Here is a 27,609-nt window from a genome sequence, read left to right as displayed (position 1 = left end):
AAAATTCGCGCATTCGCGGTATTTTTCTATGAGAAATATCCACAAATTCCTGGTTTTTGTTATCAATTTCATCATAAAATGCACTTTTTGTGATAAAACTATTGAAAAAACCAAGTATGAAAATTTTTAGTGGTTTTTCTTAAGTTTTAACTAACAAAATAGGCTGTTTTTAGCGTTTTTATAGGGGTTCCAAACATTCGCGGATTCTAACTATTCGTGGGGGGGGTCTGGTACGCATCCCCCGCGAATACGGGGGGACCACTGTATCTATATATAAACATATAATTTTAGTCTCCCTAGCTTAGTATTTATACTAACCTTCTCTTACAGGCTGCTCAAGCCGTCAGGGACGCCGCGACAACCACCTTGAAAGCCTGGGTCGGCAGGTTCGGGAGGAACGTCACCATAGGGCAGCCCTATATCCTCGACAAGAAGATGGCTGCTCTGATCTTCCCCGGCGGAAAGACGACCTCCTACGTCGACCCGGCAGCGGCGGCCCCGTACATCGCCACCATCCAACATCAGGTGGCTCAAGCCTTGGCGGACCCGGGGGGCTCAGAGATCATCGATGACGTGGCTACTCTCAATTTGGACCTCAAGCCCATGGCGGTAGGGGAAACAGGTAGGACGTTAGATGAGGCAGGTTTGCTAGGGGCTCAAGGGTTTCCATTGGGTCATTCTGGATCGTCTTCCCCTATCCCTTCTACCTCTTCCTTCCAAGGATTTTCGGAGAGTGAACTTTCGGTTAGACTGAAGTCCACCCAAGCTGTCCCTAAAGTTAAGGGAAAGCGGGAACCTAAGACCCTTGAGAAGACGCTGCCTAAGAAGACAGAGCCTAGTGCTTCTCATAAGACTCCGGCTCACCATCCCGGAGCAGAGAAGCCAAAATCGTCTTCTTCTCACTCTAAAGGGTCCAGAGGCAAGTCCTCGAGGGACAAGGCTCAGCTCCTGCCTGGTCCTGAGCCTTCGACATCTATGGGGACGCGCCCTAAGACTCCCGGCGGAAAGCAGGAACCTAGTTCCTTTGACTCAGAGGCCTTCACTGCAAACATCATGCAGCAAATGGGGAGCCTAGTTGGAAACTTAGTCCAAGCTAAGTTTCAAGAGATGCTTTCCCACATCTCATCTTCCTTTGAGGAGTCAGGCCAGTCGATCCGGAACATTTCGGAAAGGCTGGCCAGTCAGGAGAACCTGATTGGAAGTCTCTGGGAGAACCCAATGGTAGTTCTCCCCCCGCCCGGTGTGGCTGCTCAAGCCACGCCGGACTAAAACACCCTCCCTCCTTATACGGCGAGCAATCCCTGGAGGATCTCGTCATATGCCCCCTTTACAGACGGGATGCTAACGTTGGCGGATTGTGGTACTCGAAGGCTTGAGGACTTCGAGTTCCACCCAGCTGACTTGCAACCCCCCTTCATTGGTTACGCCCGCCTTACGGAGGAAGCTATGAGGAGGGAGGATAAGATCCCCAAAGAGCCCGTAATCTTCGGTCGGGATCAGGCTCAGCGAGATTGGCTGAGGAGCCTAGAAGAATGGGAGTGCATCAACACCAGGATGCAAGCCTTCAAGAGTGCCTTTACCAATTTTGTGGTGGACGGAGAGACCCCCATTCCGTTCACCACAAAAGTGGCGGAGTTAACTCTACAGGCCGCAATGAGGGACGAACCGATGCCTTAGCTCTGGGAAACGGAGCCCACTTCTCTCCTCCTCCCAGGTACGGAAGATCTTTGGGCAGATCTTCCAGCCACCTTTACGGTAGGGAAGCTAAGGCCGGATTGTGCTATAGCACAATTCAGCGAAAGGCTCCCCAGGCTACCGGACAATCTTATCCAGGCTGAGTTTGATGCTAGAACCAGGTTAGGGAGGTCTCTCAATACCCTGGTTATGACAGGGTTTCGGCCATGACCTACGGTAACGAACCTCTGTTTAAGCCGATAGCCAAGTCACATCTGCATACGGTACAATGTGACTTGTACGACTTCGTTGTGGCAAGGCGTAACTGTAGAAAACACGTTCTGCAAGAAGCCACCATCCGCCATGAACCTAACAAGTTGCTGGTGGCTTCGATGTGGGGTGCTGATCTTTTCCCAGAATCGATAGTTAATTCTGTTCAGCAATAGGCAATAAGACTCAACCAGAGTCTTAAGGTTCGTTGGGGCCTTTCAAGCAAAAGGAAGCCGGAGTAGACTTCCTCAGCTAGAAAGCCTAGGCGCAGGTCTCGACCTGCCCCAAGTCAGTGAGAACCCTCAGGTAGGAGGGAGGCTGTTCCTTTATTGACACAGATGGGGGTTCAGCAATTGGGCACAAAGCATTGTGTCCAAAGGACTAGGGTGAAGCTGGATCAAAGGTCCCCCTCCATCCAAGACCTTCTATCAACAATCAACAACGGAATTGATGGAGTACAGTGGACCCCCCGTATTTGCGTTCTCCGGATTCGCGAACTCACTGATTCGCGGATTTTTCTTTGGAACCTATCTAGAAATTATTCTCGGAAGGACTTGCCCATTCGCGGGTTTCTCTGTGGAACATAAACATAATTATTCGCGGTCATCCCCAGCTATTCGCGGATGCGAATTTTTATGTGTTTACTATTCGTACAAGGACATTTCATAATGATATGGTTATTCTGTTTATTAGACATTCCTTATAAATCTTAATGTAATGAATTGAATAAAAATATCGTAGGTATAAATTGGTGAGCAAGATATGAAATGCAACTGAGAAAATAAACAATCGTATACGTGCTCTCTCTCTCTCTCTCTCTAATGATAGATAGGAAACAATAACAGAATATGTATTGCTTGAATACGATATGGCAACAAAGTTTTGGTCTGCTGAAGTGTAGAGTTACTTTGACACTGACTTACATGTCATTCCTGGTCATCTCACAGCCACGGATAGACATCAACTTCACAGCCGAGAAAGGCAATAGTACACAAAATAAAATATTTTCCAGATGAAAAAAAAAAAAAAGCAATTGGGGGTGGGGGGGGCCTATGTTATCCCATAAAAAAAACTCTCGCTTGGATAACTGTAAGATGTAGAAAAGAGAGAGAGATCAAGGGCAGGGCGGATGTAGGGAGGAAGATTAAGCAGTACCTGGAAATGAAAAACAACCCCTATACTAATCTTATAATTATAGCCTTAGGGTTTGTCTCAAAGACATTCAAAGGTGTGTCACACACGTGACAGTTGTTGTTTTTGTAAAATTGGCGTCAGGGCAGATTTTTAAGCACCACTATGTTAATATATTATTAATAATTTGTTAATTACCTTCGATAACACGCCAAATTTCACGTTAGATAATCATAAAAATCTCTAGGATTGCGTGACCGCGCAAATTGGAAAACAATGGTGCTAGATTAAATCTGAAAACTCCAGATCTAGCATGAAATGCGTTAGTTTAGCAACACTGCCACTGAACTTACATAAATACGTATTGGGTCAATTGGGTACGCATTGTGTAGGCTGTACATTTTATTAAATTTTTTAAGATGATTTCTAATTATGATATGTATGTACATACATACATAAATTGTTTTAGGATGATAATAAAAGTATGCAGACCATATCTAAAGTACGTAAGACAATGATTATATACATATTTGTAGCAGGGTACGTATTTTTTCTTCTGTCTGCGGCACACGCCAGTAACAGTACATGTACGTGTATTTTTTTATACGTACATAATGAGTATATTTTCGTGACAAAATAAATTTTTATGATGAAAAAAAGCTTTATTAATTTTCAAATATTACAGTTCTGTAATACTTTCATGTAAACACAGCAAAATGTCGGTAACAAAGTCGGGTTTTCTTAAAAGATGCTCTACCCAAGCCAACTTTCCGCAGATAAACAAATCTTATGATGCCGTGACGCCTTCTTATAGCAGTACCCAAACGAAATGATATTTAAAACGCTATTGGCTATTGTCTGCACAGCAGCCAATCCAGGAGCAGCATTCATTTTCCTTGTCGCTCATTGGTTGTACACTTGGTGTTGATTGGTTGAACCCTGGCCCCATTTCGCGGAGATGGAATTGTGGGTATCGCGCATCTAGTACCCAGCAGCCTCACTGCGCAAAAACTTATGGGTATACGCGAACGTTAACGCTAAGCTCTTGTGCGTATCAGCAAATATCTGTGTGCATCATACCGAAAATGGACCCTAAAAAGCGCCCTGCTCCTTCTAAGGCTTCTGGCCAAGAAGCTAAAAGAAAGACTGTAATGAAGCTTGACGAGAAGGTGAAACTTCTCGATATGTTGAAGGAGGGAAAAAGTTACGCTGCAGTCGGCCGCCATTTCAAAGTGAATGAGAGCACAGTTAGATATATAAAGAAAAAAGAAAATGAAATAAGAAAAAGTGTTAGTATGACATTCTATGGCACTGCAAAGGCTGTGTCCACAGTGAGAGACAAAAAACATTGAAAATGGAATCTGCACTCGCGTTCTGGATAAAGGACAGCAGGAAGAAGAACGTGCCCCTTGACTCCAACATCATACGGCAAAAAGCACGACAGATCTACCAGCAGCTATCAACTCCTACTGCTTCACAAGGTGGTGAGGAAGAGGAAGCCGAAGCCGAAGATGTGGAGGCACTGGAAGGTGATGAAGAAGGGACGTTGGAATTCTTGGGCTTTGGAGAACCAGCTCCTGAAGAGGAAGACGAAGAAGAAGAACCACAACCGGGACCATCCTCAGCTCCCCAAGGATTTCAGGCTAGCAAAGGATGGTTCCACCGGTTCCAGAAAAGGTTCCATCTTAAGTCTGTTTCCTTACATGGGGAAGCTGCATCTGCAGACAAAGAGGCAGCCGCAAAATATCCGCAGGCCTTCATGAAAATAATCCAGGAGAAAGGATATCGCCCAGAACAGGTGTTCAATATGGACGAAACTGGCCTGTTCGGGAAGAAAATGCCGTCCCGGACGTACCTTATGAAGGATGAAGCTAAAGCCTCCGGATTCAAGGCACAAAAGGACAGGGTGACCCTCCTGATGTGCGGGAATGCGGCTGGTTTCATGTTGAAACCAGGCCTCATTTACAAGGCTGCAAATCCCAGGGCACTCAAGAACAAGAACAAGGCGTTACTGCCCGTCTTCTGGATGCATAATCCCAAGGCCTGGATCACCAAAGTCCTGACAGAGTACTGGTTTCACCAGTTTCATTCCTCAAGTTAGGCAATACCTAGCCGATTTGGACATCAACTTCAAGGTCTTTCTGATAATGGACAACGCTGGTGGCCACCCTCTCGATCTTTATTCCAAAGGAGTCCAGCTTGAGTTCCTTCCTCCCAACACCACCTCTCTCCTCCAGCCTATGGATCAGGGCGTCATCCGTACCTTCAAGGCACTCTACACCAGGAACTCCCTCCAGCACCTTGTTGATGCAATGGACCCTGACAGTGAATTTACGCTGAAAGATTATTGGCGTAAATTCACGATTGCCACGTGTCTGTCTGTCATTGACCGGTCGTTGAAGGACATGAAGAAGGAGACACTGAATGCCTGCTGGAGTAAGTTGTGGCCAGACTGTGTCCATAATTATACAGGCTTTTCTCCAGGAAATCCAGCATTCAGCCATTAATAAGGCAGTCCAGTTGGCAAAAATTCTTGGTGGTGAGGGCTTTGACGATATCACCGAGGAAGAAGTCGGCACCCTCATTGATGCCCACTCTGACCCCCTTACCGACCAGGACTTGGAAGAGCTGACAAAGTCTGCCAGCGAGGAAGAAGACACTCCAGGTTCAGAAGAGGATCAGGAGGAGGAGGAGGAGGGCCTGACTTTGGAACGCCTGTCCCAAGTTAAAAAAATGGTAAAAGACCTCCAGGAGTTTGTCGCAACATGGGATCCTTAAATGAAGCGCTCCTTGAAGTTTTCTAATATTCTAGACACAGCATTGGAGCCCTATAATCAGGCTCTCACCACCATGAAGAAGCAACGGCAGCAGTTGCCAATCACAATGTTCATCACGAACGAAGAAAGACCCTCCAAAGCCTCCCAAATCGCCTAAGTAGTGCCTCTTGAATCGCCTGAAGAAGTGCCTCCCAAATCGCCTGAAGAAGTGCCTCCCGAAGCGCCATCCTGAAGGTGAAGAGGCGCCCTCAGAGGATATGTAACTCCTGCTGCTTAGCTGTGCAGTCATATCTTCATCGCCATTCATCGGACTGCACGGCTAATTCATCATCATCATCTTTAATCAACATTCATCACTGGTGAGTACCCGGTTTACATATGTTGTACTAGCATAAAACAATTGTTTAACCCTCTTACGCCGAAGCCCTAAAAATCAAAACCTCTCCTGTATGCCGGCGCCGGTTTGGAGTGAGCGCGGAACCGGAAAAAATAATGTTTTCAAAAAATCACAGCGCGCTTAGTTTTGAAGATTAAGAGTTCATTTTTGGCTCATTTTTTTTTCATTGCCTGAAGTTTAGTAATGCAATCATCGAGAAATGAAAAATAATATCATTATCATATGTAAATAATGCGAAATATGGTAACGAAAAAAAAAAAATTCATAGATAATTGTATTCAAATCACGCTGTGCAAAAAAACGGCTCAAAGCTAACGAGTTACTTTTTTTTCGTTGTATTGTACACTAAATTGCAATTCTTTTGATATATAATACATAGTAAAACAATAAAAGCAACACCGGAAAAATATTATCACAAAATAATGTACGAATTCCTAACGCACGGACGTAAAAAAATGTTATTTTCAAAAATTCACCGCTAAATCAAATGTTCTAGAGACTTCCAATTTGTTTCAAAATTAAGACAATGATTGAATATTACGATACTGTAAGTTTTTAGATTAGAATTGCAGATTTCGACCATTTCGGACGAGTTAAATTTGACCGAATGTCGAAATTTTAATATATATATTTTTTTATATGCACATATTTCGATGGAAAAAGCTACAACCTTCCATTATTTTTTATTGTATTCTTCATGAAATTGCGCACATGTTGATATATGAAACTCTATAAAAAGGCTAATATGAAAAGGAGCAAATATTGAGGATAATGCGATGTACGTATTCGGAGACTTGCGGCCGCGAATCGGCGCGCGGAGGGAAGGTAAATATATTTTTCAAAAATTCACCATAAATCACAATATTGTTTGAGAGACTTCAAATTTGTTTCAAAATGAAGAAAATGACGGAATATTACTAGGCCGTAGAGTTTTAGCTTACAATTGCGTTTTTCAACTATTTCGGTAGAGTCAAATTTGACCGAACGTAGTTTTTTTTCTATTTATCGTGATTTATATGCAAATATTTCGAAAAAAGAGAAAAGCTACAACCTTCAATCATTTTTAGTTGTATTCTACATGAAATTGCGCACATTTTCATATATAAACTTTATGTAACAGCTAATTTTAAATGGTGCAAACATTTCGACAATCGCACAAAAAAATTCTGATTTTTTCGGAAGAGTTACCGCGCGACAGTAGTGTTTTTTTTTTTCATAAATTCACCATAAATCGAAATATTGTGCTAGAGACTTCCAAGTCGTTGCAAAATGAAGGTAAATGATTGAATATTACTAGAATATAAGAGTTTTAGCTTACAATTGCGTTTTTCGACCATTTCGGTAGAGTTAAAGTTGACCGAAAGTTGAAATTTTTGCACTTAACGTTATTTATATGAAAATATTTCAAAACTGATAAAAGCTACAACCATGGGTTGTTTTTTGTTGTATTGTGCATGAAATTGCACACATTTCCATATATAAAACTTTATGTAACGGCAAATTTAAAAGGGTGCAAACATGAGAACAATCGCACGAAAAAATTTATCGAAGAGTTATCGCACGAACGTAAGGAAAAAGTTTTTTCATAAATTCACCATAAATCGAAATATTGTGCTAGAGAGTCTCCAATTTGTTGCAAAATGAAGGCAAATGATTGAATATTACTATAATATAAGATTTTAGCTTACAATTGCGTTTCTCGACCATTTCTGTAGAGTCAAAGTTGACCGAAGGTTGAAATTTTTTGCACTTATCATTATTTATATGAAAATATTTCAAAATTGATAAAAGCTACAATCATGAGTATTTTTTTGTTGTATTTTACATGAAATTGCGCACATTTTCATACATAATAATTCATGTAAAGGATAATTTAAAATGGTGCAAAAATTATGTCAAAGTGACGAAATAATTTCCGAGATGTGTCACTGATACTTTTTTAGTGCGATAAGAAAGAAATTCGGGCTTGCGCGCTGCGTAGCGATTGTAAAACAAAACAACGCCTTGATCCGTGGAACTCCCAGCATCCCCCAAGGCGCGTGATACAAAAGTTTTCGGCTGGTAGGCCTATAATGTATTTTTGTTTCCCGGCGAATTTTTTTGTAAAAAAACTTTTTTGTTGAGCCGACGTATGATACGTCCAATCGGCATACGGGAGACATTTTGACTCGACGTTTAATACGTCCAATCGGCGTAAGAAGGTTAATGTTCATACAAATTTTGTTCTTTCTCTCTATCGCTTCTGATTTCACATACATTTGTTTCCCTTGTAAAAAGAAAATGGATGTCTCAAATAGTAACAGTATGAAAGAAAACGTGCATGACTGAATACTTATGGGGGGACTAAATTATTTTCACATACGTAACTAAGTCATGCAGTACGTACATAATACGTATGTACGTATTTATGTATAACCCATAAAATGTAAGATTTACTTTAAAACAGTATTAATATTATTTCAAAGATTAATATGAACCATAATAGGATGTTTTATGTATATTTGATGAAGGATGGTCTTTTTAGCTACTTTGGTGTTTGCATGTTAGGGATAGCTAAGTTTTATGAATATTTTTGGAGGGAGTTCCAAACATTCGCGGATTCTAACTATTCGCGGGGGGGTCGCATCCCCCGCAAATACGGGGGGACCACTGTATGCCCAAGAGCTCCTTCAGAAAGGAGTAGTGTCAAAAGTCAGGCATTTAAAGTTTCAAGGTCGCTTGTTCAGTGTGCCAAAGAAAGGCTCAACCAAATGAAGAATAATTCTAGACTTGTCCCGTCTAAACTTATTCATTCGTTGCGACAAGTTCAAGATGCTGACTATCTCGCAGGTGCGGACCTTACTTCCACGTGGGGCAGTCACCACCTCTATCGATCTTACAGACGTATACTATCATATCCCAGTGGCAAGACACTTCCACCCGTACCTAGGTTTCAGGCTAGGGAACCAGGCATTCTCCTTCAAGGTAATGCCCTTCGGGTTGAACATGGCCCCCGGGGTATTTACGAAGGTGGCAGAGACAGTAGTTCAACAACTAAGGTCCCAAGGGATAATGGTAGTTGCGTATCTGGACGATTGGCTCGTTTGGGCAACAAGCATCGAAGAGTGCCACACAGCAATGGTCAAGGTAATACAATTTCTGGAACATCTGGGGTTCCAGATAAACAAGACCAAGTCCAGGCTAACACCGGACTCTCGCTTTCAGTGGCTCGGCATTCAGTGGGATCTGAACTCCCACACACTATCAATTCCGTCGTCCAAGAGGAAAGAAATAGCCAAAGCAATCAAGCAATTTCTCAAGTGCAAGCAGACATCAAGGACAAGCCAGGAAAGAATCCTAGACTCTCTTCAATTTGCCTCAGTAACAGACGTTCTGCTGAAGGCAAAACTAAAAGACATAAACCGTGTCTGGTGCTCGAGAGCAAACAAGTCCCGGGACAAATTGTCAGCCATCCTGGCGATACTTCGCAAACGACTCCTCCCCTGGGCGGAGGTCAAAAATTTATCAAAGTCAATTCCTCTCCAGTTCCCCCCTCCGGCATTAGTTATCCACACGGATGCTTCACTAAGTGGCTGGGGAGGATACTCTCAGTACAAAAAAGTACAAAGGACTTTGTCCCTTCAATTCTGTCAGCTTCACATCAATGTGTTGGAAGCTATGGCGGTATTCCTCACTCTGAAAAGACTTCTGCCAGCCAAGGGATCTCACATCAAGCTGGTATTAGACAGCGCAGTAGAAGTGCACTGCATCAACAGAGGAGGCTCCAAATCAAGCCATGTGAACCATGTCATGATAGCCATATTTTCTCTGGCAGCCAAGCACAAATGGCACCTGTCCTCCACTCACCTAGCGGGAGTGCAGAACGTGATAGCAGACGCCTTGTCTCGCTCAGTCCCTCTAGAGTCAGAGTGGTCTCTGGACAGGCGTTCGTTCCTGTGGATCTGCCAACAGGTTCCAGGACTCCAGGTGGATCTGTTTGCCACAGAGTCGAACCAAAAGCTTCCCTGCTATGTGGCTCCCAACCTGGACCCTCTGGCTCATGCCACGGACGCCATGGCCATAGATGGAATCAGTGGAAGAAAGTATACATCTTTCCTCCAGTGAATCTTCTACTGAAAATTTTGAGCAAACTCAGGACTTTCAAGGGACAAGTTGCCCTAGTAGGCCCCAATTGGCCCAAGAGCAACTGGTTCCCACTCCTGCTGGAATTGGGTCTCCGGCCTCAACATTTTCCCAATCCCAGGCTATCTCAAGTAGTGCAAATGAAGACTGTGTTCACTTCCTCAGGAATTCTCAAAACCCTAACTTTATGGACTTCATGAAGTTCGCGGCTAAAAGGGATGCAGATATCTATCCTCAAAACATCCTATTCCTAGAATCGGATAAAAGAGAATCGACCCTTCGTCAGCATGACTCAGCCGTTAAGAAACTAGCCAAATTTCTGAGGGGAACCGAATCCCAAACCATGACTACCAACCTGGCTATTTCCTTCTTCAGATCCTTATTTGAAAAAGGTTTAGCAGCCAGTACTATTAAGGTTTAGCAGCCAGTACTATTACTACCACTAAATCAGCTCTAAAGAAAATATTCCAGTATGGTTTTAAAATAGATCTAACAGACTCCTATTTTTCTTCTATTCCTAGAGCTTGTGCTAGACTCAGACCATCAGAGAGACCTAGCTCAGTGTCATGGTTCTTAAATGATGTTCTCAAACTGGCCTCATATACTGAAAACAACTCATGCGATTTCTTACCCCTCCTGAGGAAAACATTATTTCTTTTAAGTCTGGCCTCAGGAGCCAGGGTATCTGAACTGTCCGCTCTATATAGAGACTCGGGTCATATAGAATTTCTACCATCAGGAGCAGCTCTTCTCTCTCCAGATCGTCAATTTTTGGCCAAAAACGAGGACCCTTCAATGAGGTGGGCCCCTTGGAAGATCCTCCCTCTTCCTCAAGACCCCTCCGTATGTCCAGTTACTGCCTTACGAGCATATCTGTCAAGGACAGCCATGAGATCCACTGGCCCTTTGTTTATGAGGGAAAAGGGTGGCACCATTTCCTTAAAAGGTATTAGACAACAAAATTTTATACTTTATTAAACAAACCAACCCAACCTCGTTCCCCAAAGTCCACGACATTAGGGCAGTAGCTACCTCGATCAACTATTTTCAACATATGAATTTTGATGATCTGAAAAGTATACAGGCTGGAAATCGCCGAGAGTATGCAAACGACACTACCTTAAATCCTTAGAAGCTCTTAAATTTCCAGCAGTGGCAGCGGGAAACACAGTTTCCCCTGACACTGCCTAAGTAGTTTAGTTAATTAGATCCAGATCTCCTTTCTACCTGCCTCACTGACATCCTTCCTGCAATCCTCCCACCATGTACTCATCTTTTTAAAAGCCTTAGCTGCCAAAAAAGGCACTTATTGTGATGTTTTCCTTATTCTTTTGCTAGGATTACTCATACTTGTAAATAACCTATTATATTGTCTAGTTTTAAGATTAATATAAGTTATCTTGGATAAATTTAAGTATGTATTATAATCTTCGTAGTCTAAAGTTTGCTAGATTATAGTACTTTTATAACAATTATTTTATATTTTTCCCTTACTCATTTTATATCCTCTTTCAAGCTTGTGGCCATTTCTCTGGTACTATTTCACGAAGCGACACGGGCTGAGCCCAGAAAAGGGATTTTGATGAAGGAAAAATCTATTTCTGGGCAAGGGCCCGTGCCGCCCAGTGAAATCCCACCCTTGGGCCCAAGCTTGACAGTCTAACTTCAAGGATGACCGCTAGAGGCGCTCGTGATAGCGTCGGGAGCGCTAGTAGTAGTAGTAGCTGGTGCGGGCTTTGTGTCGGCCCTCTCAAGTAGGGGGATTTTGTATAAGGATGGATCTAAATGGTAAAAGACCCGTGGTAGTGGTTTCACTCGCCCCAGAAACCATACCGACACCTTTTTATATAAGGTGAGCAAGTCAGTTTACTCTGACATTCCATTTTAGTTTTTTCTCTGGTAATGTTAGTAATATTTACCTTAGAAATGTGTGCTAAAAGGACATTTCACTAGGCGACACGGGCCCTTGCCCAGAAATAGATTTTTCCTTCGTCAAAATCCCTTTTTTCAACATACAAGGAGTTTTTCGGGACTTAACCCCATCGTAAGTAGGAGTAATACCTGCATGCACTTCCAATAGGCAAAGATAGATTAAAGAATATAAATTAATGGTTATTACGTATTACGTAATATTCAGTCATTTATCTTCATTTTGAAACAAATTCGAAGTCTCTAGCACAATATTTAGATTTATGGTGAATTAAAAAAAAAAAAAAAAAAAATTTTCCTTCCCTCCGCGCGCTGATTCTCCGCCACAAATCTCCAAAATGCGTATGTCGCATTCTCAGAATATTTGCTCCCTTTCATATTAGGCGTTTCATAGAGTTTTATATATGAAAATGTGCACAATTTCATGTAGAATACATCAAAAAATAATTGAAGGTAGTAGCTTTTCCCATTTTCAAAATATTTTCATATAAAAAATATATAAAAAAAATTTGACATTCGGTCAACTTTAACTCATCCGAAATGGTAGAAAACTGCAATTGTAAGCTAAAACTCTGGCAGTTAGTAATATTCAATCATTTATCTTCATTTTGAAACAAATTGGAAGTCTCTAGAACAATATTTAGTTTTATGGTGAAATTAAAAAAAAAAAAATTTATGTCCTCTCGTTACGAATTCATGCATCATTTTGTAATATTTTCTCTGTGTTGCTTTGATCGTTTTACAATGTGTTATATACCAAATTAATCGCAATTTAGTGTACAATACAAAAAAAAAAATTAACTTGTTAGCTTTAACCGTTTTGCTCACATAGCAATTTGAATACAATTATATATGACATTTTGTTTTTGCGCTATCATATATCCCATTATTTACATATGATAATGTTTTTTTTTTCATTTCTGATGGTTGCATACTAAACTTCAGGCAATGACAAGAAAAGGAGCCAAAAATGAACTCTTAATCTTGAAAACTAAGCGTGCTGTGATTTTTTGAAAAAAATATTTTTTCCGCTTCGGCGCTCACACCAAGACCCCTTCCGCATACAGGAGACAAATTTTATTATACCCTTTCGGTGTTTAAGGGTTCATAATTATTTGAAATGAGTACATATTAATTATACATTTTATAGCCATATTCTAAGCTTTTAGCTTCTTAGTTTTAGATGTCAGAATCTTAGACTAGGCTACAGTAGTGAATGCTAAAATAGCCTAGGCTTATTGCCAGAATCAAAACTCAACATTATTAGGGATATATGCTAAAATCCTAATATATACAGTAAAAATGGGGTTGAATATTACATGCAGTTGTTTGTTTGTATGGTGTTTTTACATTGCATGGAACCAGTGGTTATGAACTGGCGACCACCAAGTTGGCAGACCAAGACCAAACCGATCATGCCACTGAGGCGCTACATGCAGTCGACTCTGCTCTGTGTTATATATGATAGATAGTATATATATATTATTATATAAATATATATATATATATATATATCTATATATATATCTATATTATATATATATATATATATATGTATATATATATATATATATATATATATCTAATCTATATACATCTATATTATATTCTATATATATCTATATATATCATATATCTATATAATATATATATTAAATATATTATATATCTATATCTATATATCTATATATCATATATCTATACATATATATATATATATATATATATATATTATATGTATATATATATATATATGTATCATATATATATATATATATATATACACCCACACAAAGTAATACCTCGAGATACGAAATTAATCCGTTCCGAGGCGCCCTTCGTATCATGAGGTTTTCGTATATTGGACCACATTTTACATATAAAATGGCTAATCCGTCCCAAGCCCTCCAAAAACACCCCAGTAAATTACATAATAAAGCTAAATTGACCTATAAACAATGAAATACTACAACAATTTGGACTATTCAATACCTAAATTAAGAATAAAAATGCAAAACCTGTAAATAAAGTGTATATTAGTGTACAAGAAATATTATTACTGTAACGCAAAATGTGGAAGCTTACCTTTCGAGTGAGGCTACGTACATATGTAACCATCCAAGGAAGATTGCTTCTGCCTACTTTTCACAATGTTCCTGTGTGAGCCTTTTCAGGGGGTGTCTTCTACAAATGATTGCACTTTATGAAAAGCGGCTTTAATTTCTGCCTTTTTTTTTTGTACGTGTACGTATGTACACTTTAAAAAATATACGTACATACTACATAGGTAACTATCCAAGGAAGATTGCTTCAGCCTACTTTTCACAATGTTCCTGTGTGAGCCTTTTCGGGGGGTCTTCTACAAATGATTGCACTTTATGAAAAGTGGCTTTAATTTCTGCCTTTTTTTCTTCTTTTTTTGATTTTTATTTTTTTTTTTTAACAGAATTTCAACTTTTTTTTTTTGCACCTAATGACTCTGTTGGCCCTGGTGTCCATCAAAACCCTGTTCAACCAAATGCTCTCTCTGCAACTGATTTGGGTACTGAATGTTCGGCTGCTGACCTTCAAAATAAACTGAAGTGCCTTGATTATATGTACTACTGGTATGCATTTGGTAAATGATTGGTCTACACCCTCTGTTCAGCAGGGAGTGGAGATTCTACCAACCTTGCAAAGTTTCCAGTTATCCCATGAGAGAGACCTTGATCACTTATCCCATGTGAGAGATCTTGGTCACTTTTTTTTTAAAATACGTACACATTGACGATCCCGAAAATGAATACTGCGTGCATGCTATAACAATACTGGTACTGAGTGGCCGAGCCACGCCACCACGTGCACATAGTAGATGCATGATGGGAGGGACGCTGGCCAATAGGAGAGAAGGATTTCATGGCCGCGACTAGCATCACGAACCAATGGGAGAGCATGAGGATGGTGGTGATTCCACTAGTACTAAGATGGCGGCGCGCGGCGCGATTTTCATAATTGTTATCCGGGCGAATCTCGGACTTTCAGAAACCTTTCGTATCTTGAAAACTTTTCGTATTGTAGAGCCGTTAAATTTTTCGTATTGGCTTTCATATCTCGAGTTTTTCATTAGTTGAGCCTTTTGTATCTCGAGGTACTACTGTGTATATATTATATATATATATATATATATATATTTATATATATAAATAATAATTATATATCATATATATATATATAGATTATATATATATATACATATACAATATACATATACATATATATATACATACATATATACATACCTACATACATACATAAATTTATTATAAAATTTATAATTTATATAATATATATATATATATTAGTATATCGTTATATATATATTCTATTCATATTATATATATATTTAATTTATACATATATATACATGCATATACATATATACATACCGAGTTGGCAGGCCAAGACCAAACCGATCTTGCCACTGAGGTGCTACATGCAGGTGACTGTGTGTTATATATATATATATATATATATATATATATATAATGATATATATATAAAAGATATATATATATATATATATATATATATATATATATCTATATGTATATATCAAATATATATATCTATAAATATCTCTCTCTCTCTCTCTCTCTCTCTCTCTCTCGTCTCTCTCTCTACTCTCTCTCTCTCTCTCTCTCTCTCTCTCTCTCTCTCTCTCTCTCTCTATCCTCTCTCTCTATCTATATATATATATATATATATATATATACTATATATATATATATATATATGTATATATATATAGTATATATATATAAATATGTTTATATATATATATATATATATATATATATATATATATATTATATAATATATATAATATATATAATTTATCACATCACCGTGACTCATATAAATCATTCGAGCTAAAAATATCCTTTAATATCTAATTCACTCTATCTCGGAATTTATATATTTATATATGTACCGAAGGGGAATTTTTAATTGATAATAATCTCGTCCCCGCATGGGATGGAACCACTGTCCAGTGGACGGGAAACGAAATCAGAACGGACAGTGACGTTATCGAGTCGGGTACATTTATGAAAATATAACAATTCCCGGTAGAGCGAATTAGATATTAAAGGACATTTGTAGCTCGAATGATATATATATATATATATATAATATATATATATATATATATATATATATATATATATATATATATGTGTGTGTGTATATATATATATATATATATATATATATATATATATATATGTATGTATATATACACACACACACACATACACACAGGCTCTATACCTACAACTAGGAAAAACTTTAATTTTATATTAATTCACAGAGAGAGAGAGAAATGTGTCACATATGACAGATTACTGTACATGGCAAGTGGAATCAAAGCATACCAATACTGCCCGTTTTTCATGAAAGCAACACTACCTGACAAGGTATTTTGAAAAACAGCTATATAATGTATAAAGCTACAAAATTATCCATTCTATTAAAATCACACCAGTGACTCCTAAACAAACTTACAAGATTCATATGGCCTGAAAACATGAAAAATTATAGCTATGATAATTTCTACGTTCCAGACAAACCATTACCTTTTGTGTCTGTGATAAGGGTGAAGCAAGGGAGGCAGAAGTCAAGTCTTTTGTAGCTGGAGGTGTGGATGGATCTCTGCTACTTATTGGTGTTGTATTAACACCACATGAAGTACTTGAACTAGTCTTCACCTCTGCAGTGAAATCAAAGGTTTCTGCTCCAAATTCAAGACCACTAAATTGCACATCTAAGGCTGCCATGGCATCTTCTGGCATTTCCACAGCTGACAATGGTATCTGGAGAAGAGCAAATTCATTTTTTGTTAATAGTGTAACCGAAAAATGCAATAAAATTACCACCCATCCATCTTGGGATGTCACACCACATACCCATCATAAACATGCAATATGCTTATAAACTACGACCATCACACTTTAAACTGAAACCTATATGCAAAAGGCAATATCTCTCTCTCTCTCTCTCTCTCTCTCTCTCTCTCTCTCTCTCTCTCTCTCTCTCTCTCTCTCTCTCTCTCTCTCTCTCTATTAGAACTCATGTTTCACATGAATTATTGGCCTAGCCTGGGTATTACAGTATCCAGCTGCATAAGTCGAATAGGCTTTTAAAAAGCTTTTTTTAAGATGAAGGAAAATGTAATGAAACTCAGTTTACTTACTGAATCCCCTTTATATATATATTAGGTCACATTATCATCATTATATATATTATTATAATATTATAATATAATATTATATATATATATTAATATATATAGAAATGATCATTCACTTGACGATAAAAAAATACAACAGGTGTAGGTCCATGTATATTTATGTAGCTATGTATTTTTATGTAACCGTAACCAACCATAATATGTGACGTCACAAAAACTCATCAGAGCAACAGCCTACTGTTGCAAACATAGGGATACAGTTGACCACCTATATTCACATTCTCGAGATTTGGGGATTTCTCTTTGGACCATATCTACCCATTATTCAAGGGAAATTCGCCTATTTGTTGTAAATTCACTAAGAAATATTCACTCATTACTGTAATTTCTTTCCTATCAACTTCATGATTAAATGTTTTTTTTGTGATAAACCTATTAAAATATTTAGGTATAAGCATTTTCAGAGGGTTTCTCTTGTGTTTAAATCAACAAAATAGGAGGAAGTTCTAAATGTTTTTAGCAGGGCTTTAAGTATTTGCAGATTTTAGATACTCGCAAGGCAGTCTAGTACGCATCCCACGCAAATAGAGGGGGTCTACTGTAATTGCCTTTGTTATACTTTGAAATGCAATTTAATAAATATCCTTCTATAGATAGATTTAAGTGGTGAATGCAATTTTGGATAAATGAAATATCATAGTTCATGAGAATGTCAATACTGAAGAAATTTAATAGGCAAAATGTTGCACCAATAAGGATATTGTGTGAAACTGACTGTACCATTTGCTATCAATGATGAGAGATTTGGTTGTCAAGTTATAAGTTATAAAGGCTGCTTTAATGCATCCTATTACTTTGTATATGAAATAAGACCTTAATATAAGAAATGTATTACATAATCAACAGATTCCAAGAATGATTGTATATTTTGAGAAGGCAATTTTAAACAGATATTTACTAAGTTACAGTCCTGTGAGAAAAATTTGCTACACTAGCTATTTTTTACACTTTCAATGTCTAATATCAATTTTAACAAATACAATCATATCAAGAACACGAGTGATGGATTAAAAAATCTCGCTAAGTTAGCCTAGTCAGAACAAGTCAACAAATTAAATAAGTAATTTGTTTTCATTAGTTATCAAAAACTGCATTAACATGCTTAATTACTACTTGTATGGATACTAAAATTCAAATAAGACTTCCTTTCTTCATGGGTTTAGACTACAAACAGGCATAATAAAAAATCTTAAGCCTCATAGACAATGATATGTTAAATCTGTAATAATTTTTTGTATATACGGTGACAGACTAAGTTTCTGTTGATTGGTAACAGGTTGCCCCAGAAACAAGGTCCTTTTCCTGCATTTGCTAAATTATGGCAGGTGAGCTAAATAACATTGTTTAAAGGAACTTAAAATTATCATCATTCTTTCTTGTCTTTCTTCTTTGATAATTATGGTATTAATTTTTTCTTATAACTCAGCCTAACAATTTATTTCCTTTGAAGAGGGTTTCATTTTAGCACTCAAAATTATAGACTTATATGTTTTGCGTATAAAGCATTAAAAACAAAACTTTTTTTTAATTTTGTATATCACAACCAAAATATAAAAATAAAATTTTATGACATGTTTGGCTTGGCTTAATGGTCCTTGCCTGGTCTGTGAAAGGCGGAGAATCTTATCATATGCAGTATGATTAAGGAACATCATCATCTTAAGATAAGTCAACATATTCTTTCGAACAAAATTATAGAAAAATAACAGGAAATTGTTTATCCCATTAGCAAGAGTCCAGTTTCTAGCCAGTTTCAGTTAATGAAAACTATTCACACCCTGATACATATTTATTGTAACTTCCTAAAGCATTGATCACTCCATTCACACGTCGTTACCAATTTCGATCATTCACATTTATAAAAAAATAAAATAAAAACAATACAGTGGTACCTTGACCTATGAGTTTAATTTGTTCCGTGGCCAAGCTTGTAACTCAATTGGTTTGCACATCAAATTGATTTTTCCCATTGAAAATAGTACTTAAAATGCCCTTAATCTGTTCCAACCTTCAAAATGCCAACCCATATTTTTGTTTCTTCCAACCTTCAAAATGCCAACCCATATTTTTGTTTCATGTTATCAAATAGGGAAAATACATTTCTAATTAACAAATACTGTATAAAAATATAATAGTGTATGTAAAGATATGATAAGGTTTTATAGTGTAGAGGTAGTTTTCAAGTTACAATAATTCATCTTACGATAATCTGATTTTACGATGGGGATAGCAATTAATACTGATAAAATAATATTTTGAAAATATTTAAAAATTTCACTCACAACGGGTGCAGGCAGCAGTGTACAATCAGGGAGCGAGACACACCAAATTACATTAGGCTAAGGGAGACAGAGAGAGAGAGACCAAATTACAATAGCCTAACTTTATCCCATATTCTAGCTAAATAAGATCAAAAACAGCAATAGATATTTGAAAGTATTGTTTTAACATTATACATGATGCGTAAATGTGCAGAACAGTGGACCTCCCGTATTTGCGTTCTCCAGATTCGTGGACTCACATTTGCGGATTTCTCTCAGGAACGTTTCCCGGCATTATTCAAGGAAAATTTGCACCTTCGCGGTATTTTTCTATGAGAAATTTCCACAAATTCCAGTTTTTTTTATCAATTTCATCATAAAATGCACTTTTTGTCATAAAACTATTAAAAAATCCAAGTATAAAATTTTTTAGTGGGTTTTTCTTGAGTCTTAACTAACAAAATAAGGCTGTTTTTAGTGCTTTTATAAGGGTTCCAACTGTTCGTGGTTCTAACTATTCACGGAGGGGTCTGGTATGCTTCCCCCGCGTTTGATTTCTACTTCAACCATGGTATGATAGTAAACTATTACCATAGTTATGTTATACATGACATTATGAAGAATAAGACTGAGATATTTTTGTGTAATAACTTTTTTCGCTATAGAAATATACTGTTAAATTTAAACCAAGCTGCAACTGAAGTTGAGAAAACTGTTCAAGCTGCTAATGACTATTAATGTGCATTGGCAACAAGGATAAAACTCACACAAACCTATGCCATCAAACACAACAGTAGATAAAATCGAGAAGATAATTTTAATCAAAACTACTGGGCTTGAAAGAACACTTTACTCGTTTTCACGCAGATAAAAGATAACATAAAGCTTCTATTACAATGAAATAAAGTGAAAATAATTAACGGAATCACATTATTTTTACTCAAACAGACCGCAAACACAATGCATTAACAAAAAAAAATAGTTGAGTTTACAATCACGAGATGTATTCAAGTCTCATATGTCAAGTATCTATATATTCGTTTATGTTAACTAGAAGCAAGAAATTTCAATCAGAATTGAGTTAAATATGGCAGAATAAACTCATATTCGCCATCAGCTGATTTCCAAACCAAAACACAGACTGCTATGTTAGCATTTTATAATACAGTAATATGAGAAATCATACTATATTATTGGAAACAGTGAAGTAATGTATAACTTTTTAACAGATTCATGGAAAAGATGCATATTTATTTTTTCTTCTTTGCTTATCTTAATTTTTGTTACTACACCATCTACGTAGCAGCGGCATCTCTTACCTCAGAAAACTCGTACATTCACTTGTAGGTCAAGGTACCACTGTATTTCCAATTCCCTTCCCTGGTATATCTGAACTCTCCTTCATATTTACAAAAACTCTGTCAGTGTGGCATTTTTTATAATATTAAAAAGAAGATACTAGGCATACATATGTACGATTTATAAGATATGACGCATCAACACCAGTCTCCTCAAAATTCAGTTCCTGGGGTGCCAACCGAACTGCGCCTTCAGTGCATTTCACCACCTTTTGCTCATGTGAAATGTATTTATATTGATTTAAGGCATTTATAAATTGTATAATAGAGGCAGTCCCAGGTTATCGGTAGACTTGGTTGATGGTGGTCCGATTTTATGGCACTTGATTAGCACCATAAAATTGGCAATTTATGACGCCATAATGGCCCAAGTTTCAGTTATCGGCGCCACAAGGTGCTGGTAATAGAATTATGGCCCCATAACATACCTAGCAGAGGCCCCATTAACCAAAACTTGGTGCCATTAATGGCGGAATTTCAGTTAATGGTGGTTTTCGCTTAACAGCACACCATGCCAAGAACGGAATCCCGGCCATCATTTTTTATATATTTCATATGCTAACTTGAAATAGCCTTTTTTCCTTTTAGCATCAAGATCTTTAAATGAATGATAACCTGATAACACTGGGTAAGCTACACTCTACTCACTCACATATTATTTGCATTAATTAACACTGTTTATACAGATGATATTCTGTTGACATGGTTGGTAGGCCTGTTTCTAACTAAACATAATGAAATATTTCTAAACATTTGGACAAAATACTTAAAAACCTGCATAAAACAAAGGTTTCACCATGATTCAATTTATAGAAATATTTTCTTTAATTAATATTATGAAAAATCAAATAAAAACGATCAGAACATAATTGTACCATCACCTGTTGTGACTCCTTTTTTCTTTTAAATACTGTCTCCACAGCCTCAGCTTCTACTGGGTCTGCTGTCTTGGCCTTTCAAGTTTTAAAATGACAATTTGTCGAAAATTGCATTTTTCTTAACTATACAAACCTGAGGTCCTTTAACAATAGGAAGTAGCCAGCTGCCGCTAGCTACTTCCTATTGTTAAAAGACCGATGGTTTGTATTACGTATCGGAACAATAACATTTTTGAAATCCCTTTGCCCAGTGACACTGCTCCAGTCCCTGTAAGACCCAAAGGTATCCTGAACCCATGATGTCCGTGGTTCAAGTTTTCCTTGTCCTGATCCCACTGTTCAGTCATCCTTCTTCACCTTAACCTTTGACTAGCTCATTGCTTGCTGCTCTTACCTTTAAGTTATTGCAAATATCCAAGCTATCCTTGGTTGTTTCTTCAAATGTTCCGTCATCTACATTCTCAAAGGTTGCCGATCCACCATGCACACGTAGGCTGTATCTTCATTATGCTCAGCTGCCCGACACTTGCATCTCTGGTTATACTTCTAGCTACCACACTCCAAAAAGTATTGGTTTCCTACCTATCTGGACTCAGTTTTGTTAATAATAGATTTGGACAAGGATAATGCTAAAATTCAATTGCACTGCAAGCTGTCACTTTGAAGTGCCTGAGCACCTCATTGTCATCCTTCATAATAAAAATGGAGTTTTGGATTTATAGGCATCTGAGTATCCTCTGGCTAAATCCTTGGACAACAACAAAAATTATGTCATACTGTGAATGTCTGGCCATATGAATCACAACCTGCCTCACCTGGATCAGAAATTTTTTTAAGTGCTGTCAACTGGTCGACATTAGCTAAGAATTCTTACAATCTATTCTCTTTGAATTTTAAATACTATTATTTGAAGCTCTTTCCTATCCTTAGGTCAGTCACCAGTATTGTTAAAACACCTTTATCAAATTCTATCCTCCTAACATCACTCATAGGATAACGACTTTGTCACTAATTTTGTATTTGCTGAGTATCATTTCACTACCAGACTTGTATTTTCAGTGAAGATGGGGCCAAATAACTAGTCTTCCTCATTCTCATAATTTATTCCTCAGCTTACTGTTAATTTGATGAGATGGATTTTATGGTGCATCTGCTTTTATGCCTCTTGTGTTGGGTTAGTGTACTCCTTTAGGCTCTTCTGCTGCAGACCCACTCCTTATGGAAATGCCCATCTTCAGGAGATTCTTCTACTACAAAATCACTACTCTTAGAAGGGTTCCTTTCTATCTTGCCCTTCCTGACTCCACAGCATTTTTTGAGACTAGACTTCTGGCAGCTGCCTCTTCCTTTCTTGGGTTTTATCTCGCTCATCCTCCCTTCTAAATGGTGATTTAGTATACCTTATAATTACTGGTTTCTTAAATTACATGTTTACAGTAAAACTAGTTCTTATAAATTCTCATAATCAAATTCCAGTTCCAACCTCCATCTTCCTTATCTCTTTATGTGGAAGTAAAGTTAGGTATATCTTAGTTTAACCAGACCACTGAGCTGATCAACAGCTCTCCTAGGGCTGGCCAGAAGGATTAGATAGTTTTACATGGCTAGGATCCAATTGGTAAGTAACAATGGGACCTACAGCTTACTGTGGGATCCGAACCATATTATATAGGGGAATTCATTTCTAATCACCAGAAACAAATTCCTATGATGCATGGCACAGATGAACAAATGTTAGCATAATAAACTTATGAGCTGGGAGTTGGCTAAATATGCATACTGCTTTGAAATATATCTTTATTTTATAATAAAATGAAGTTTTATAAATATACTTATCAAGCATTTACTTAGCTAATGATTAGCTTCACATGGCATCATAAATTCAAAAAATTTGCATGCAAGTGATTGAGGGGGTGAAAGGTCCGCCCACTGCAACAGGAGATCGTGAGCAACAGAAGCCAACTGCATCATTCTTATTTATTGGTGCTAAGTCCATGAAAATCAGAGGGGAGGAGAACGGGCTCTGATTTAGTAATTACTTGGTAAGTATATTTATAAAACTTTATTTTATAATAAAAGTATCATTTTTATAAAAGTAACGTACCAGTAATTACTTAAGTTGAATCCCACATTGCAATGGGGGTGGAATGAATGGACTAAACTCAATACATTAAAGGAATGTTATTAATGAAGTAGAGGAATGGCTAACACTGGCTCAGTGCTTGTCGCTTGCTTACTTGGTAAGAGAGCTACAGCTACAGCAGCATGCCTCTGGTGATGGTCACCTTAACCTGTAGTGACGCGGCAGTGAGCTGGTAGTCACCTCTACATTGGTGTAAGTCTTGCAACGAGGGATATGCCTGACCACTTACAAGACTTAAGATACAGTATTATGTCCTTGCCCTGAGTACAAGACCAGAGAGTAAATCTGTCACCATTACACAAAATCAGGATAAAAACACTTAACTAACCAATGAACTAGTGGGTCCTCCAGGTACCAGGTAACCCTCCAGGCTCCCCACAACTCGACATCTTTAACGGAAAGGAAGGAGATAGGAATCTCTCCTATGCTTCCTCCCCCAATAACATGCCAACCACCGACAACAGGCCAAGGGTTCTACAATTTTCAGTTTCTACTCCTTTTAAATACAGACACAAATATAGACACCACCTCCAATAAGTCGACTGAAGGATCGCTGAAAGTGACAACTATGCTTTAAAGAGAGAGAGAGAGAGAGTGGCCACAGCTCATACTTCATGCACTTTCATTTTAAGCAAAGGACACGCTTCCTCCTGTATCCGGGAATGAGCTTCGGATATCAGGTTTCTAATACAAAACAAGAGGACATTCTTGTGAAGTGGACAGGAGGAATTCTTGACAGAACACCAGAGGTTACTTGAGGATCCTCTGATCTCCATTCTATCCAGGTAATACCTCAGTGCTCTGACTGGGCAGAGAGCTCTTTCCTCCTCGTCCAAGCCCAAGATACCTGTTAAATCCCTTATAAGAAAATAGCAAGGACATGGCTTACTAGGATCCTCGTTCTTGGCTAGGAAGCCTAAGGTGAAAGAGCAGACAGCGTCGCCTTGGGAGAATCAGACTCATCTATCAATAGCATGTAGCTTGCTCATGTGTTTAGCAGTGGCTAAGACTACTAAGAACAACGTTTTACATAAAACATCCCTGAGAGAGGTAGACTTGAGGGGCTTCCAGGGAAAGCCCGCAAGCCACTTCAGTACTGCATCCAAGTTCCAGAAAACCACTGTCATCTTCTGCTTAGATGTATCAAAAGATTTCAGCAGGTCATGAAGATCTTGATTTGAAGAGAGATCCAGATTGCAATGCTTATACACAAAGGATACCAAGGCCTGGTAACCTTTAATAATGGAAGATGAATGGTTCTTAAGAGGTCCGTAAGTAGAGGAGAAAATCGGCAATCTGGGCTACAGATATCTAAGAAAACGAGATGGGATGTCTGAAGCACCATCTACAAAAGACTGCCCACTTTGACTGGTAGACATTGCTAGTAGACTGGCGTCTGCACCTTGCAATAGCTTCCACAGCTGCTCTTCAAAATCCCGTTGCTCTGACAAGTTTCCTGACAGTCTAAAGCCTGTCAGAGCAAGCATGGGCAACCCTTGGTGGTGCCTCCTGAAGTGGTGTGGCTGTCTGAGTAGCCACAGTTTTTGGTTGAGCAGTCGCAAGCAGTGTTGCCAAGTCAACCAGTCATCCAGAGCCAATTTATTCCTACGCAGAATGTGAAAATGTCCCTATGTTTCTAGAGATTTTCAGAAGACTGTCCCTATGTTTTTCTTTGGCATAATCGACCAAAAACATTAGTTTGCACGTTGTTTTACTTATACGTATTACTAAAAATAAATAAAAAAAGTATGTGAAAATATATCCTCATTCAGACAATAAAATATGGTATTATCTTATTTTCCCTTGTACTACATAAACAAATTCACAGAAAAGAACAAAACTGAATTTCCAAATTTTAACTGCTACAAATTTTAAATGCTAAGTAAACACATACTGCAAAAATAAACATATATATACTCTCAATTTGAAATGCTAGAAACTTGGTGTATATATATATATATATATATATATATATATATATATATATATATATATATATATATATATATATATATATATACAGGCGGTCCCGGGTTACGACGGGGGTTCCGTTCTTAAGACGTGTCGTAACCCGAAAATCGTCGTAAGACCGGAACAACGTTCTTGAAAACATGTCCACAGGGAAAATTTCACTACTAATTTGCAATTTTTCTTAGGGCCGTATCTCTAAAATTATCACTAATTTACTTTTTTCATGTGCAACACTGTGTATTCACAAATTACTGTATATTTTCATTAAAATACAAGAGAGAGAGAGAGAGAGAGAGAGAGAGAGAGAGAGAAGAGAGAGAGAGAGATAACTCCTTAGGTTTCAATAGATTGAAATGAACGTCTGTAGGCAACTTTTTCTCCCTCCCATAAATACATATATTTCTCCAGAGAAGAGAGAAAGAGAGGACTGTGCAATTATGTTTGTCTGTCTATCAATTCTTTTGCTGAGAGCGAGAGAGATAAAAGGAAGAAATAGAAACACCAAATGTATGACAAGTATCTTGTGGAGAGAGAGAGAGAGAGAGAGAGAGAGAGAGAGAGAGAGAGAGAGAGAGAGAGAGAGAGAGAGAGAGAGAGAGTGTTGTTTAAAAGAGAGAAATGGAATGATTATTGTATTTAAAATACTCAGATATGAATTTTGTACTTATAGTATCATTATTGGAAAATATTAATGATAAAACTTATTACATTCACGTCCATGAAAATGATCTCATCTCAGTAAGAGAAGAGAGAGAGAGAGAGAGAGAGGAGAGAGAGAGAGAGAGAGAGAGAGAGAGAGAGAGAGAGAGAGAGATTACATAAAACCATTAAATTCGTTGACCATTGCATGGCATTGTTAAGCTCAGTGTCACTCGAGTTGAGGTGGGGAAATTGATACAGAAAAAGACATAGGGAAGAATTTTCTTTTGAAATTATTTATCGTATTATTACTACTTCTATTATTATTATTATTATTTGAAAATATAATAAACACGTGCATCTACCATCAAAAAATTATCTCTTCATCTCAGTAAGAAAGAGGAATTATCCTTACAAGTGAAATGGAAAGGTCATTTTCATCTCTTTAAAATACGACCATTATGAATTTTGTAATTAAAGTTTTTTTATTATTATTATTATTAAATAACTGAAATTATCATTTTACATACTAGTACCATAAAAATTCTTTCATCTCGGTAAAAGAGAGAGAGAGAGAGAGAGAGATAAGATGAGAGAGAGAGAGAGAGAGAGAGAGAGAGAGAGAGAGAGAGAGAGTTTATCTGTCTTTGTTTATAACGCTTCCAGCGAAAGAGAGGGCATGGGCGTTACCACTATGACCTCATTATTATCTTGTGTGGCAAAAGAGAGAGAGAGAGAGAGAGAGAGAGAGAGAAGAGAGAGAAGAGAGAGA

At 37.8% G+C, this 27,609-nt stretch overlaps 1 protein-coding gene across 6 annotated transcripts in view; it reads right to left on the bottom strand.

Annotated features, from left to right (window-relative positions):
• The window catches only part of LOC135198611 (protein lingerer-like), a 270,401-nt gene that overhangs the window by 136,911 nt on the left and 105,881 nt on the right, over nt 1-27,609 (bottom strand). For all 6 annotated transcript variants that reach the window (XM_064226351.1, XM_064226354.1, XM_064226352.1 and 3 more), the window contains exon 6: nt 16,914-17,150. In XM_064226351.1, the coding sequence (XP_064082421.1) occupies nt 16,914-17,150 (237 nt within the window). The remainder of the gene's footprint in view (nt 1-16,913; nt 17,151-27,609) is intronic.

The sequence above is a fragment of the Macrobrachium nipponense genome, chromosome 22 (genome assembly GCF_015104395.2).
Source record: "Macrobrachium nipponense isolate FS-2020 chromosome 22, ASM1510439v2, whole genome shotgun sequence".
NCBI lineage: Eukaryota > Metazoa > Arthropoda > Malacostraca > Decapoda > Palaemonidae > Macrobrachium > Macrobrachium nipponense.
The sequence above is the reverse complement of the archived record's forward strand: the minus strand, read 5'-3'. Positions and strand labels throughout refer to the sequence as shown.